A 15,324-nucleotide genomic window follows, 5' to 3' on the forward strand; every position below is an offset into this window, starting at 1 on the left:
TCTACTAGCCCGTCAAGTTCCTCCAGAACTCTTATTTTTTTCATCAATATGTAAGCACTACAATAGTAGGAGCATGATTTTGTCGAACTTCGCAACTATAATTCAACTTCCAATCAAGCATGCCCTGAAGCATGAATTGGCTGCAGACGAACGAGTCCAGGGCTGCAAAGCATTTAGTTTGATCTATGGATGTATACGTATACGTACAGGATTCTGCTGATCAGAGTTAAGAAGATTAAGCAGAGTTGACACAAATGTGCACCTTCTATGAACTAGCTTCACCACAAGCTGGGTAGAGGACTAGAGGCAGTGCCCACTGCCCCTAACCATAGCCATTAGGAAGCATTACGTGCATTAGTTGGATTATCATACTGTATGAGTGAAAGAACATATTAGTTGGTGGATTATGAACGTGCTAAGACTCTACTTTTCTTGATTGAGGTAGAATGCTTGATTGTAATTGGTGGAGTGACAAACCACATTTAGCCAATATGTTTCTCATGTCCCATCGTACCTTAATCTGTTATAGACATGAACCCAGCCATGTGATTGCCGCTTTTTAGCTTCTCCTTTATCTGTAAAGGGAACACTAATTATCACCTCCACTTGATCATGACTATCCTTCCTTCTAGAGTTTTCCTATTAAGTGTGTCCAATTGACAGTTGACATGCCAAAAAAATGGGCTTGTGGATTTTTTGTTTTAGTTTTTTTTTCTAGCTCTTCAAAATTGAATAAATATGAAGGTTTTGGTTCCTTTTGTGGCACTGGTTAATTTGGTTGCAGTTTGAAACGCTTTCAATCATCACTGATTAATGTTGCCAACCTGTTCCACTACCCTGGAAACTGAATACGCGAGTTCAATTAAATTCTTGCAGCAACAAACGAAAGTTAGAAAATTAATCTTTCAAGTTGGAATTTGGTGCAAGAATGTTTTGTTTTCTAGGTGCCCGGCAGATTTCCAATGGTTCCCAAACACAACCCAATGAGCTAACAAGTCATAGTCAAATCTCAAACTTTTGACCCAATTACTTGTAGCATGTTTCATGCTTGGCCTTTTCTGTCACAAAGCAAGTTAGTTTTTTTGTGTTTCCAAATTCCCCCCGAATATGCTACAGAGTACTGAGTGTTGTGTATAGAGTAAGTAACTTAAATGCATTATCATTGAAGTTGCTTCGAGTGTTGTCCATACAGCAATATCATTCTCTCTCCCTCGACAAAACTGAAAGAAAAAAAAAGAACAAGAAGAAACAAGAGAAAAGTCATTCCTTGACATTATGCTTTATACCTAATGAATGATAGGAAACCTTTTCATTGGGCCCCTTTATTTTTTCAGGGATTCTAGGCTTACGGTCATATGACTCATACTTGTGACTTCAAAGAATGTAGCAATACCAAGCATGGTTAATTGCTTCACTGTCTCTCACTGCGGCTATTTATGCGTATGTGTGTGCGTCATTATACTTGTACTGTCTCACCGAAGCATGGATGAATTTTTAGGCTATGTTCTCTTACAGAATGTAAAAGGACTTCTCCAACCGGGTTTTAGAAGGAACCAAGTAACCCGGCCAACATGAACATCTCTTTTCTCTATGAATATAGTTACTCTACTACAACAAATTCTCAATACCAGGTGCATGATAGGACATCCAGATGATTCTACTCTAAAACAAAGCTTATTCTCTTTGAATCCATGTACATTTAGTATTTACTAGCTATTTCGTTATTACCGATCACTAAACCAGAATCACTAAGAGAACCCAAGATCATCAGATGGGAGTAATGTCTCTATATGTCCTACATGAGGATGGCGTAGCGCAGGCTATCGTTAACCATGAGCTGATTCATCTCCGATATCAGTGCCAACTCATCTGATGCCCAGGCTCCGTCAGCACCATTAATGGTATCAGGATGAGAAAGGCATGAAAGAAGGGATAGTGGAGCTCGTATAACGTCATGTAGGATTGAGAATCCATTCCATCCAGCTCGCCTTCTATCCATTCCGCGAACAAAGATTGGTAATTCAGCGCCTCCATTTCCGTCTCCAAACATGCTCTCGTCTGCCACTCGCGGACTCTTCCTCATGTTTTGGAGGTTCCGCCTCATCACCGCTAGCATCCGCCTCATCTCTCCGCCAGATGCTCAGATCCTTTCCAGAATTTACTAGAGGCTTGATTAGTTAATTTGAAGAGATTGCTTACCCTTATGTTCTCTATCTATATGGCTTGTGATAATGGCATGTTATGGTGGAGTTGCTAGTGCTAGTGCTTGTCACAAGAGTTTGTGGGTGCTTTTAAGGACTTTCACTTGTTCCTGCTTTTACCATTCTTTTTCTAAATTTGTGGGGTCTTTGGAAGACCAAGTTGCCGACAAGATCTGCCTAATTTCACTAGTTTAGCAAACTTCAAGAAGAATTCCATGGGAAACTTGATGTCCTAATGAATATATTGTAACAAAATATCTTGATCCTGCGTTCTGAGACGTTCGATGAGGCATCTTTGTTTCCAGGGAATGTTTCACTATCTATAGGCAATCAGAATCAAGTTAAAGACTGATATTGCATTGTTTATCCTGGACCATCATTTAGGCAGTAGGAATTGACAGGAGAAGAATCAGATCCTGTTTTTGACAGGCCTCGAATCCCTCCACAGTGTTCCATTGTTTTCTCCATATTCTATGACTTGAAAGGAAAACAATAATCAGAGTTATAGATAGCCAAAACTGATGGCTTCTGTTTTCATAAACACAATGGTTGTCATTGTCTTTGTCATGTACTACCTAGGACAATATTTGGAAACAAAAAGCTATGGTTCAATGATTTAAGGGGAAAAAAATTCTTTTCCACGTTCAGTTTATTTGTTTTCCAGAAGGATTGTAATAGCCACAAGTGGTTTACCTTAAAGTAAGCAACTTTATAGATTAATAACTTGTGGATATTGGTTCAACTAAGTCTGTGTACTTGCCTGATTTTTTTTCTCTCTTAGCATGATAACTTACTTGCAAAATCTCTTCTTGTAAGCCAATTATGGCCCCATGAATTGGGAAAACTTGAAAAATGCTATACGATTTTTTTGATAACGACCCAGTGTTCAGGCCAACTTGTGCATACCAGTGACCCCAATGTTTGGAATGTTTGGCCTCCGTGAGACTCGAACATACGACTTCACGAAGGACAAGCATTTATTTGCTTTCTCATACCTGCTCGGCCAGACCCCTTGCGGTCAAAATTATTTTGCTTTTGGTTCTCCTTTTTAAAAACCAACTTGATATTGTCTGTATTATCTTCTTCAATTGTCTATTAGCATGAATTAATATTGTATTGTACTGTCCACCTTGTAGGAAGATACTGGAAAAGTTAGTGCACCACCGGACCCCATGCTGGATTTGACAATACTTATCATGTTATATCTCTCACCATCATTCTATAGTTATCACTTTTAATTAAAATTCTTATTGCAATCACAAAATACTTGCAAGTCAAAGGTAATCTAATGGGGTCATAATATTACTATTCTATAGGGCATGATTGTGCAAAGGTTATTAAATTAAGTTACCAAGATTAACCAATTAATCTAGAAACATATGGGTTAATTAGGAATTGGATGAATAATGACCTTTGCTAAAGTTCTGCTATTGGATGAAACGCGTTAGGACAAATGATGTCACCTGGGCCAGTTACTGTTAAAAGTCAAGTTTATATGGATCATTTAAAAGTTTGATTAGTTATTTGATATTGGTTAATATTGATGAGTATGAATTTGTATCACTGATGCCAAGCACTACAGGTATGACACATGGCCAGGTGCTCGGCAAGGCTTATATCTGTCGGCAAGATATGGAAGCGAATGGTCCGGTACTGCGCGCATTATACCTTCCCAACAAGTGCGGTTCCCAGTTCCCACTACCCCATGATCTATACCCACTCCTATTGTTTCACCACTTGGGGATCCCTAAATCACTCTCCCATGACACAACATGACTACCACCAATGTCGCCCGCCCACTATCCCATTAATGGTGCACATCCTACACAAAACCTATATAAATCACTCACATTCGCCACCAATGTCGCCCGCCCACTATCCCATTAATGGTGCACATCCTACACAAAACCTATATAAATCACTCACATTCGCAATTAGAAGGTAGACACTTTGTTTCCCTCTTTTACAATGCTTTCACTCTGTCATTCCCCAATTAATTTGATCGTTGGAGAGTCCACAACCAGAAAAACCACCGGTCCTTCCCTTGAACTTGTTTTGCAAGGAATCCTTCCCAAAGACTCTCAAGGTGGTTATTCAGACTTGGCAGGAGTCTCATCGAAGTGCTCAAATCAACCATCCAGATTTTGACATCAACAAATCCACCTATGGTACACAAATTTTTTTGTGTATGGTGCCCAAAAAATCACTTTAGTTGTAAGTATTCCACATTGAGTTGTAAGTATTTCATAAGAAGTGGTAAGTATTCCACATTGAGTAGTAAGTATAGAAATATGCCGCCCAATGTGGAATATTTACCACTCCATATGAAATACTTACTACTCAGTGTGAAATTATTTCATATGAAGTAGTAAGTATTCTACATTGAGTGATAAGTATTATATATCTGGTTATCATTCCACATTGAGTGGTAAGTATTTCATAAGAAGTAGTCAGTATTCCACATTGAGTAGTAAGTATTGAAATACTTGTCACTCAATGTGGAACATTTACCACTTCAAATGAAATACTTACTACTCAGTGTGAAATTATTTCATATGAAGTGGTAAGTATTCCATATTGAGTGATAAATATTATACATCTGTAATACTTACCACTCAATATGAAATAATACTTAACAACTCCTTGTCATCTTCAAAAAAACAACTCCTTGTGAAATACTTATAACTCAATGTGCAATACTTACCACAAAAGTGATTTTTTAAGTACCATACACCAAAAAGTGATTTGTGTGCCATAGAAAACAAATACAAATATTACCTTGGTTCATTACACCTCAAAAATAAATTGACGGTGAGGAAGAAGAAGAAGATGACTGTTTTGTTTGGATATCATCTCTTTTCTGAATTATCTTTTTAAACTTTTTCAGGGTATAATCATCCATTTTGCTTTAAGTCCCAATGATTCTTAGCCCACAAGGGCAAATAAAGATTCCAAATCCTCAACAAAAGCTGATTAAACAAAGTACTTTTTTTAATGGAAGATTTTCTACAATGGAGGTCCATCAAATTCCACTAATACTCAGATTTTCATTAATCTGAATGTAGTTCTCAATGATTTGTAATACGTTACAACAATTATTCGCAAGCCAATCAGACGCTTTTAAGCACCGATGCTGGAAAAAATACATGTAATTTGACATGTATCTCTATAGTCTATATACATCTGTTGAGCTAGATTTAAGAAGATTGAGCAGAGTTACAGGTGGCTGGATTCTGGTTTCCTGAGAGGATTGGCTTAATGTTGGCACATTGGGAAGTGGCAGCGCCGCCTTCTTTTCCAGTATAGGTCAGGTCAATGTCACCCACCTCTACATTTTGGCATGGGTTGCTGCTGCTACAAACTAGCTTCACAGCAAGCTTGGTAGAGGTGGTGCCCCTGATTTTCTTGAAACTCACTCGACTGATCTGCACTAGGGATGGATTCTGAGGAAAAGAAACAGAACATGTCATGAATTACCATTCAATCAAATGGGTATATCTCTATTTGAACGTCCAGTTTCCGATGAGATCGATTATAGTTAAACGCAATAGGTATCTCCAATTCACTACGCCAATGAAGAAACCACTGCCAAATTTAATCTTTCATACTAGACTAGATGAAAAACTAGTACGGGTTCTTCATGAAATAGACTGGTACCTTTAGGTTGCATTGGTTATACGGGCAATATTCTTGATCAATGAGGACCGGATTTCCGACGTTGTTCATAATGATATCCTCAAAGTGCATGTCTGAGGCAGTACCAGGAGCAGGGGAATCAGGCCACGATTTCAATCTCACGCCGTTCTGCGTGTTTGTCAGAGTGCAGTTTCTGACCGTGACACCAACGACAGGACTTTCACCCTTGTACTTTCCGAGGCTTCCGATGCTGATTCCATGGCCAGGCCCGCACGTCACTCTTTCCACATTTATCTGCTGGCTGCCGTCGCCAATGGAGACACAATCATCTCCTGTCATTATGTTTGTGTCGGTTATGTTAACCCCGGTCGAACGTCCAATGTGGATTCCGTCGGTGTTGAGGCTAGTTTCGGGCGCCGAGATGGTGAAGTGCTGGAAAGAAAAGTTGTTGCAGCCGAGGAGATTGACATGGAAGTTTTTGCTGTCCTTGGAAGTGATGTCCCGAACAACTGAGTTGGTGACGGAGTTGAACCTCAGGTTCTGTTTTCCAACATAAAATCAAACTTAAGTTGTTTACATTAACCAACCATATTGGATTAGACGTCTCCTAAACTGATAGAAGAAAAGTCTAACTTGTTTTGAACATTTTTTAATTTAAGATGTCTAACTTGTCTAACTTGCTCGTTCGATTGAACGAGCAAGGAAGAAAGCATCGAAACATACTAGATTGTTGAACGAGCAAGGAAGAAAGCATCGAAACATACTAGATTGTATCGCTACATCCTATCGATCACATCCGACTTTTTCAAGAAACTCTAAATGTCGTATACTTTATGTTGGCTTACCATGGGAATTGGACCGCAGTTGGCGTTCTTGCTGCAGTCATTGTGGGCCCAAGCGATGGCGCCTTGGCCGTCAAGAATTCCGTTACCGGAAAGCGTGAACTGATCGATGTGTTCGAATGTGATCCAGGCATCGGCCTTCACTTGGGCCGGATCCGCCGGTGCCAGCAAGGTGCCTTGGACCAGGATCCCCACTGGAGCCCTGCATGGGCCCACGATGTTCACTGCTGTTAACAAATATGTTCCTCCGGGAATCAGAACAGTGCTGCTTGGGGTCGTTGATGCACAAGCCTCTTGCCAAGCACTCATTAGAGCCTAAACATGAAATTTTCCAAGAAAAAAAAGCTCAAATAAGTTTCTGTCACGTGCAATTCATAAATACCATGCGTGACCTCTGTACAGAATGATGTGGCCCACGTAGATGACTAATTTAACAAATCATTTCGATGTTTTCTGTCTGACGTTTTGATCAAACGGAAACTCCCTTCTTAAGCAATGATACACAAATAAAGAAAGAACCCACACAAGATTTCTGTATCAAAAGATGTGACTTTAAACGAAACGCGGTTGAAAATTATCAAGTTAACAAGAGTATCACAACCACATCATTTTCGAGTTAAATTTGTGATATGAATAGTTACCTGGCTAATATCCGACTTGCCATCAGCTTTGGCCCCATACTTGGTTACATCAAAAATAGCAGCCTGGGCTGCTATGCCTTGAGTTAACAATAACAAGATAGAAATTGCTGCGATACTGAATTCCATAGCTATTTTTCTCGTTCGATTTATGTCTTTGTTTTTTTTTGTTTGACTCGATTTTTTTAGGGGAATGATGGAATGTAAGCTTTTTTTTTGTTTTTTTTGCTTTTTGATCTGAAATGAAAGTGAAGCTAGATATTTATACATGTCAGGAAACAGAACATAAGGCCACTAAACTTGTAACTAACTTTTAGCTAATTTGGTTTGAGGCTGGTGGAATGTTACAGTTCAACTTCTTATTTTTACAGTTCAACTTCCTATTTTAAGCTTTTCATTCTACACCAGAATGTACTAACTGAACCACCCCTATTATCCAGGAGCTAATTTTACTCTCTCTCCACGGACACAAGGGGGTGCCGGGGGTGTCCGGGCCCTGCACAATTACAAATATCCGCATCTATTATACTAGTTAAGCTCTGTTAATTTAGAAAACTTGTGAAAAAGTTTCTTAAAATTCTTAGCTGTGGAAAAAATTGCTAAAATTTCAAGTTATTGATCAGGTCACAAGTATAACATTAAATGACATCTACGCACATACAATTAGCTCGTCCTTGAACCTCACAAGTAGTAATATATAGTTGTGAAATATAAGTTTTCTTATCAATATAAAAATACACGTGGTTTAACCCTTGCTAGTCACAAATTCTGCATCTACCACTCTCTCTCACACATGGAGAGTCTCTCTCACACACGGAGAGATTAGGAAGGTGTGGAAGTCATTAGAATATTGATTAACATATAATCAAAGCATGTGTGCTTGTTAATTACTAACGAGATAAGTCACAGGGAAGTGCTTGGCCTGGCAGTAGTGAAGGCATTTTATGTCTTGACTAATTACTCTATTTCACACCTTACCCACCAAACAAGTCCCTACCATTTTAAGTTATCTCAATCCTCATGTGCCTAGCTAAATAGTAATAATCACAAGTTATGGAGGCCAGTGTTGCTATTTGAAAGGGAGGAATTCACAGATCACAATGCAGGCCAGAGTTTCTAGCATCGAAGGTAGACGGAGACCCAAATTATGACATTCCCATTTGAAAGCAAATCAAACAAAGTGAAAGGAATAACAACATAATAATCCAGCGAAAGAAGGTTGCAGAAAACCTCGAGAGGATATCAGACAACTAGGTATGAGAACCCGAAGGCCCATAAACATGACCAAGCTGTATTCAGAGGACTACGTATTTCCTTGTCAACCCTTTCATCATGAATCTCTCAAACATCAATGTGAACATACATAGCAATATATCAATACTAACATATTACATGCCTAAAACCATACTGAAAACCTTGCATAATGAATTCATCGGTTCGTATTCTTTGTTCACTTTCAATATGATTGGAAACTAATAGCACAAAAAGTTAGCGTTAGGAGGTTCCATACTCAGGTTCTTCACAGCACAGCGCAATGGTGGAAGCAAACACAATTCAGCAACCTCTAGCAACTTCCAGTTCTACTCCTCATGTGCCAATGGACAAGCTACTTGAATCTAATAGAGTTTTGTTTAGTGATACTCTTCATACTTGACAAGAGAAAACTAGAACCGTCGTTGTGATTAGCCACATCTTTTATAAGCAAAACCCTTTCAGTTGGTTCACTTTGTAGCCCCTTTTATTTCATGTTCCTTCTCAATAGCCTAGAGGTGAAACAAGGCTACCCACATGACAAACTGCTTCAAACCAAGAAGGAAGCCCAACAATGTTGGGCTTCCTACAACTCATGGTTTTGGGATCATAAACCAAAAGAGCTTGATTTCTATGAAGCATTAAAACTTCGCCATTCTTCCGAACACAGAGAATCTCAAACCGTCCCCAATCCCACCCGATGTGATTCACATTTATGATGACACTCCTTGTCCAAGACTCTCTCACATTATAATCTTCCATAACCCAAATATTAACACGATCGTCCTCTGAATTCAGGTCATACTCAATAAAACCAATACACCCGCTAAACAAGACCAAAGTAACCTCACCTAATTGGAGCTTACCAGCAGGGTAGGGAATCATGCCGAACACTTCATTTCCAACATCGAAACAGACGATAAAATTCAACGGAGAATAACATGACCAATGAATAACTCCATTCACGCATACACACTCATCCGATTCGAAATTTTCCGAAATCTTGAAACTGGGAGCTCCTCCTACTGCTTCTCTCCAAACCCCTTCACTCAAACTAAACACATACGATGCCGACCCATCAATAACCTTTACCACTTTATATTCATTGCCTTTGGGGCTAAACCCAAACGCAATCCCCCTCTCCACACCACACGACGCAATGATTAACTTGGGGATCTCGAATCGCTTCCCGGTACACGGGTTGATAACAAACATAAAGTCATCGATCGTGCGGTGGCGCAAAAAGAGCAAGCCACGGCACGAACCCTCGACGCGAAACTCGCCGAAATTGAGGGGCGAGAAAGGGACCTCGTCGCAAGGGGAGTTGGATTGGGTTGGGGTTAGGGTGGTGTAGTACAACTGGGACCGGAAGTGGGTGGTGCCGTTGAGGACGGTGGTGTTGAGGATGAGACTGGGGTTTTGGTCATGAGAGGAGGCGCGGTCGAGATGGGCTTCGATCAGGTATGGGTCGAGGGTTATATTGAGGAAGGATTTGCATACGGACTTGCATCGGAGTAAGGGTTTGATGGGAAGTCTCGATAGTATGTTCACCATGATTTCTCCAGGAAGACTATCCATCTTCTTCTACCTCAACTCGTCTTGTTGTTTTCTTCTTCTTCTTTGGGTCAATCGGAAAATTTTCTACTTCAATTCTTCACTGTGACAACTGACAGCTTCGTCATTTGTACGGCATCCCGTCCAGTGTGCCTCCCTCCAGTTCGGTCTGGTTTCGGCCTTTTGAGAGTTCTTTACAGGTTTTAAAAAATACTATTGAAACTGTTCGTTTTTTAAAGATTGTTGAGAACATCGATCACGTCAAAAATCACATTAATCGAATACCGTTTGATATCATTTCAAAAATGAATTAATGTTGTATAAAAAAAGGTGTACAACACCGGATTGCAACCCCTTCAACACATTTCTCTAAAACTTGGGCCCCGTTCTGGAACTAAAAATAAATACTTATTTTTTAAGAAGGCAATTTCAAACTCAAAAATAATGTGTTTATGCAAATAATTTTTCTAGCAATATGGATCTTATTTGATAGATTTTATGGAGATCTTTTATACTGTACAAAAATAATAATAAATTTATTTTTTATTTACATTATTTTTTAGTTTGAAAATGTGAAATAAGTATATAAAAAGTTGTTCTAGAACGGAGCCTTAATGCATTAAAAAAATCTCATCAAACGTTATCTAATCAACTTGATTTTTGGCCTGGTCATTGTTTTCGACGAGATCTATAAAGTGAATTGTTCCGAGTATTATTGTAGGCCTGGAACTGGCCCACAAAAAGACAAAACTGGACTGGACAGGATCTGAGTCCGATGTCTCCTCACTGGAATGCCAGCAGCCAGGTAAGTTAGTCACGCACTTCACGCTTTAGTGTGGGGTCCACTTTGAGTCACATACAATAAATATGAATGTTACATGCAGACAGTTCATGTGTATTAAACTGCTCCGGGTGCAATTGTATTCAGAGTTTTTTGTCAAAAGGTGTTTATGTAAACTTTCTGTAAAAATAATTCAAATCGTTAATAAATTTGAGATAATTGTTCGCATGGTATTGCAAAAAGAATTAGATAAAATATACAACTATAAGTAATTGATTGGATCTTCTAATTTTTCATTCAACATGTGTTCTACTAATTAAAATAATTATATATTTTTAAATAAATACTTATTTTTAAAATTAAATATGACTTTTTAATATAATCAACCTAGCTAGCGGTCCGTGGCCGTTTATAGATGAGCTCTTGGAGTAGCCTTTTTGTATTGTGAGCAGACCTTGCCAGAAAACCCCTTCATTTGACTTTCGAAAAAATATTTGTTTTTTTAAAAAACTGTGTTAAAAGCATGTTCTAAAAATTATGGGTTAGACAAATGTTAGATCATCCACATCTGTATCTTCAAATTAATCCCTTCGACACATTTTCTAAAACTTAATGCATTAAAAAAAAATCTTAATCAAACGTTATTCGATCAACTTGATTTTTGGCCTGATCATTGTTCTCGATGAGATTTATAAAGTGAACGGTTCCGAGTATTAAAGGACAAATTTGGACTGGGGTGGAGGGAAGCTTATAGGGAAAATTACGGATCAGAGGTGTTGACCCAAATTAATCCCAAAATCATGGTCTGCACTCTTGAAACTACCACTCTCATGACAAGACAAGAGGAAAAATATTGACTAATACAAGGTGTGTCAATTTGAAGTGTCTATTTTACCCTCCTTTATATATCCCTTATTAGCCTTAAAACTCATTCCTCCCCTAATCTCTCATCGTTCAACACACCAGGCCACTCCTCTCTCACTCTGGTATCTCTCTCTCAGGTAAGCGCAGTTACCCTCTACTGATTTAGATTTCGGTTGGGAAAAAATTATACTAATTTGGGTTTGATTTGAAAAAAATCGGAACTAATTTGGGTTTGCCTTTCAAAAAAAATTGGTGGTGGTTGCTATGGGGGTTGAGGGGTGATGGTGCCGAAGATGGGGGATGGTGGTGGCGGTGAAGAGATTAAGGGATTTTGTGATTTGTGAATGACAGAAAATTAGGGGTTTTCAAATTGAGAGAGAGAGAGAGAGAGAGGTGAGTATAGTTGGGGGTGGTGGTTGCTATGGAAGTTGAGGGGTGTCGGTCCTGCCGGAGATGGTGGGATGGTGGTGGGCCTAGTGGCGGTGAAGAGGAACATGAGCATATTTCAATAAAAATGATTTTGTTTTTAATAATAAAAATGATGGTCTATTTCAATATAAATATAATAAAACGTCTGTTTTATATATTAACTTGCCCTTTTTTTGGATGAATAAGGTTGGCAGAGCTTCAATGAGAGATAACATTCATTGAACAAGATATGATTTGGTCTTTATCAATAAAAATTATGATCTATTTCAATATAATAAAACGTCTTCATATATTGACTTGCCCTTTTTTGGCCCAAATAAGCTTGGAGCATATAACTACAAATGGTGTCATTTTATATTCAAGGGCAAAATTATCTCAACTATTTCACCGGGGCCCACCTTGGGGGCACGTACTTTACACTTTTGTGCGGGGCTCACTTTGGGTCTCATACAATAAATACGAATGCTACATGCACACAGTTCACGTCGAACAACTCTGGACGCAATTGTATCCAAAGTTTGTGGTCGAAAAATGTATATAGACTTTCTCTAAAATAATTTTAAAATAATTCAAGCCGTCAATAAGTTTGAGATAATTGTTCGAGTAATCATGATCTCACATTTCTCTTTTAAGACAACAATTTTCCGGAAACGAACATTCCTCAAAATAAAGGGAAAATTTGCACAAAGTCACAAACCAAATAAAAAAAGTAAGGCAAAACATCCTGTTCAAGACCCTATTTGTGTTAGTTTAATCACAGGATTTCAGTCTCTCTGCAACTGATTGTTTGTTCACCACTGATCCAGACATGCCCTCAATAGCATAAATAAAAGAACTATCAGGCAAAAGTTTGGTGAATCCAACTACCTGTGGGGCTCAAGAACCTCAAAAGTTTTCTGCTGTTCCAAGAGTGCCTTTTCTTCGAGTCAGAAGTAGACCTGATGAAACACGAGTAAACGTTTGATCAGACTCACTTCCTTCCTCCGAGTCACAAGTAGACCTGATGAAACACGAGTAAACGTTCGATCAGACTCACTTCCTTTACAGTAGCACAATGAGAGAGCATCACCAAGAGAGAGAGAGAGAGCGGGGGGGGGGGGGGGGGGGGGGGGGGGGGGGGCAACCATGAGCTACTATGACATTGTCTTGAATCATCCTCCCAGGAATAAGAGCTGATTGATTGGGGGTGATCAACTTGCCCAAATAAGCTTTAAGCGATTAGCCAGAACTTTACAGATAATCCTCATGCTTAGGTTACAAAGACTAATAGGTCTGTATTGAGATAGGCATTCAGGATTAGAAACCTTGGGGATAAGTCTGCTCTCAGTTGTTGAGCAGACTTATAAAACAGCTTTTTGGTACACATATGACTGGCATAGTAATCTGCTGGTACTTGCCATCATGTTTAAAAAAATAAATAAATTTCGGACTTATGATCGGACCCTGCGTTTATAAACATGAGAGGGTCAAGGCAATTCTTAAAATGGAGAAGGCCTACACCAACACTTAACAATAACATTTATAAACATGAGACTTGAGAGGGTCAAGGCAAACTGAAGCTCCAGCATGAGAAAGACCGCATCACCATCATCTTCAGCTCCAAAACTGCAGAAACTGGGAAAAATAAAAAATAAAAACCAAACCAGCAGCATCCGGGCCTCAACAAAGCATTACAAACATAGTCCAGACCTTAGGACCAGGCCTGATTCCTGAACCACAGAAAATTGTTTGGAAAAGGAGCAGAAATAGCAGAAAAACATTATCCTGCACTGTTCAATCATAGAATATATCAGCATCAGGAGCACATAACTGAAAGTTTGAAGATACCCACATAAGTTGAGTTTCAGGCTCTTGTAGAATTCGTCCCCGGTATTACACTTCACTAGCTCCTAAATTAAAAACAGAACAAGGGCATGCTCAAGCTAAGACAAATACCATCGAAACTGAAATACCATCAAGTCAAAACACTGTTCGGGGCTCAATTCAAGTTAAGAAAGATAAAATAGAAAGACAACTGAGGTAGCTTCATGCTTCATGTACTAACTGATTTAACTCATTGGATGGGCTATCAACTGGAATTTATTCCATACATTAAATTTGTTTTTGCCGCCCAAATGGACTATCACATCCCACCAAACTGCAAATAAGATTCAAAACTTCAATCCTCAATAACAAATTGATTGAAAATTTTACTCTTTGTTTCGTTTGCTCAGTCTGGGTTTTATCAATAACACCGAGAATGTATTTCCCGAACATTTTGTTCTCATAAACCAAATTCCCACCACGATGGTAATCCAATCACCAAACAAGGAAACAAGAAAAATTTCTAATATCCTCGCAACTCTTTTTCCCATATCCAGCCTGATTCGAAAGAAAGCCCATTTGCAAACACAAAGATTCAAACTTTCCAAACAACCAAACAAGGGGAGAGAGCATAGGTGGTTTAATCAATGAGATACTCCCTCCCTTTCTAATTGTCAGTTTACCGGTGCTCATAACAAAATTCACATAATGCGCGTGCGTGATTGCGTCAAAGAGTCTTTAGAAGCATTCCAAACTATAAAAATTCGCAAAAGGGGAGCATGGAGCGAGGATTGAGAGTGAGTGCTATTAAGGCTCCTATCCTGTCACTAAACCCAAAATAGCTCGTGCAGTGGTAAACTAGTAGTTGACAAAGCTTAATTAAGTAAGCTCAATTTTAAACAGGCAATGGAGCAGAAAGCCTCCCCTCTTCAAAAACACCATCAACGGATTATGATAAATCCCATTTATACATAATAGCTGCTAAATTCCAGTGAAGGAGTAGTGAGCAGTGCTTTTCCATGTCAATAATATTGCGAAAGAACAATGAAAGCTACTATAAGATTGGAAGAGACCTGTTAGTTCCTATGGCAGTGAGGAGACCAAACCCATCAATTCCTTCCTTCCGTCTGCTGAATAACCAACCACCGCTCTCTCTCTCTGTCTCTCTCTCTCTCTCTCTCTCTCTCTCTCATTTTTATTCCGTAATTTTACTGTATAAAGTGGGTTTGATCAAGTATGGCCAAATCTATTTTCCTAAAAATAAAATCACCCAAATTATCCTTGATTATGTACCAATCCATATTCGATCAACAAGATCTTCAACA

The 15,324-nt window shown here is 38.9% G+C and overlaps 2 protein-coding genes across 2 annotated transcripts; both read right to left on the reverse strand.

Moving 5' to 3' along the window:
- Nucleotides 1-5,171: 5,171 nt before the first annotated feature.
- LOC131329313 (exopolygalacturonase-like) lies at nucleotides 5,172-8,424 on the reverse strand. The gene is made up of 4 exons (XM_058362400.1): nucleotides 7,321-8,424; nucleotides 6,683-6,994; nucleotides 5,859-6,377; nucleotides 5,172-5,644 (listed from the first exon to the last, which is right to left on the reverse strand). Exons 1-4 carry the CDS (start codon nucleotides 7,585-7,587, stop codon nucleotides 5,399-5,401), a joined length of 1,344 nt encoding a protein of 447 aa, XP_058218383.1. The 5' UTR covers nucleotides 7,588-8,424; the 3' UTR covers nucleotides 5,172-5,398.
- Nucleotides 8,425-9,072: 648 nt separating this feature from the next.
- Nucleotides 9,073-10,146, reverse strand: LOC131328674 (F-box protein At3g07870). The gene has a single exon (XM_058361589.1). The coding sequence runs from the start codon at nucleotides 10,144-10,146 to the stop codon at nucleotides 9,073-9,075; it is 1,074 nt and encodes a 357-aa protein (XP_058217572.1).
- Between the last annotated feature and the right edge of the window lie 5,178 nt (nucleotides 10,147-15,324).

The sequence above is a fragment of the Rhododendron vialii genome, chromosome 6a (genome assembly GCF_030253575.1).
Source record: "Rhododendron vialii isolate Sample 1 chromosome 6a, ASM3025357v1".
Taxonomy (NCBI): Eukaryota; Viridiplantae; Streptophyta; class Magnoliopsida; order Ericales; family Ericaceae; genus Rhododendron; species Rhododendron vialii.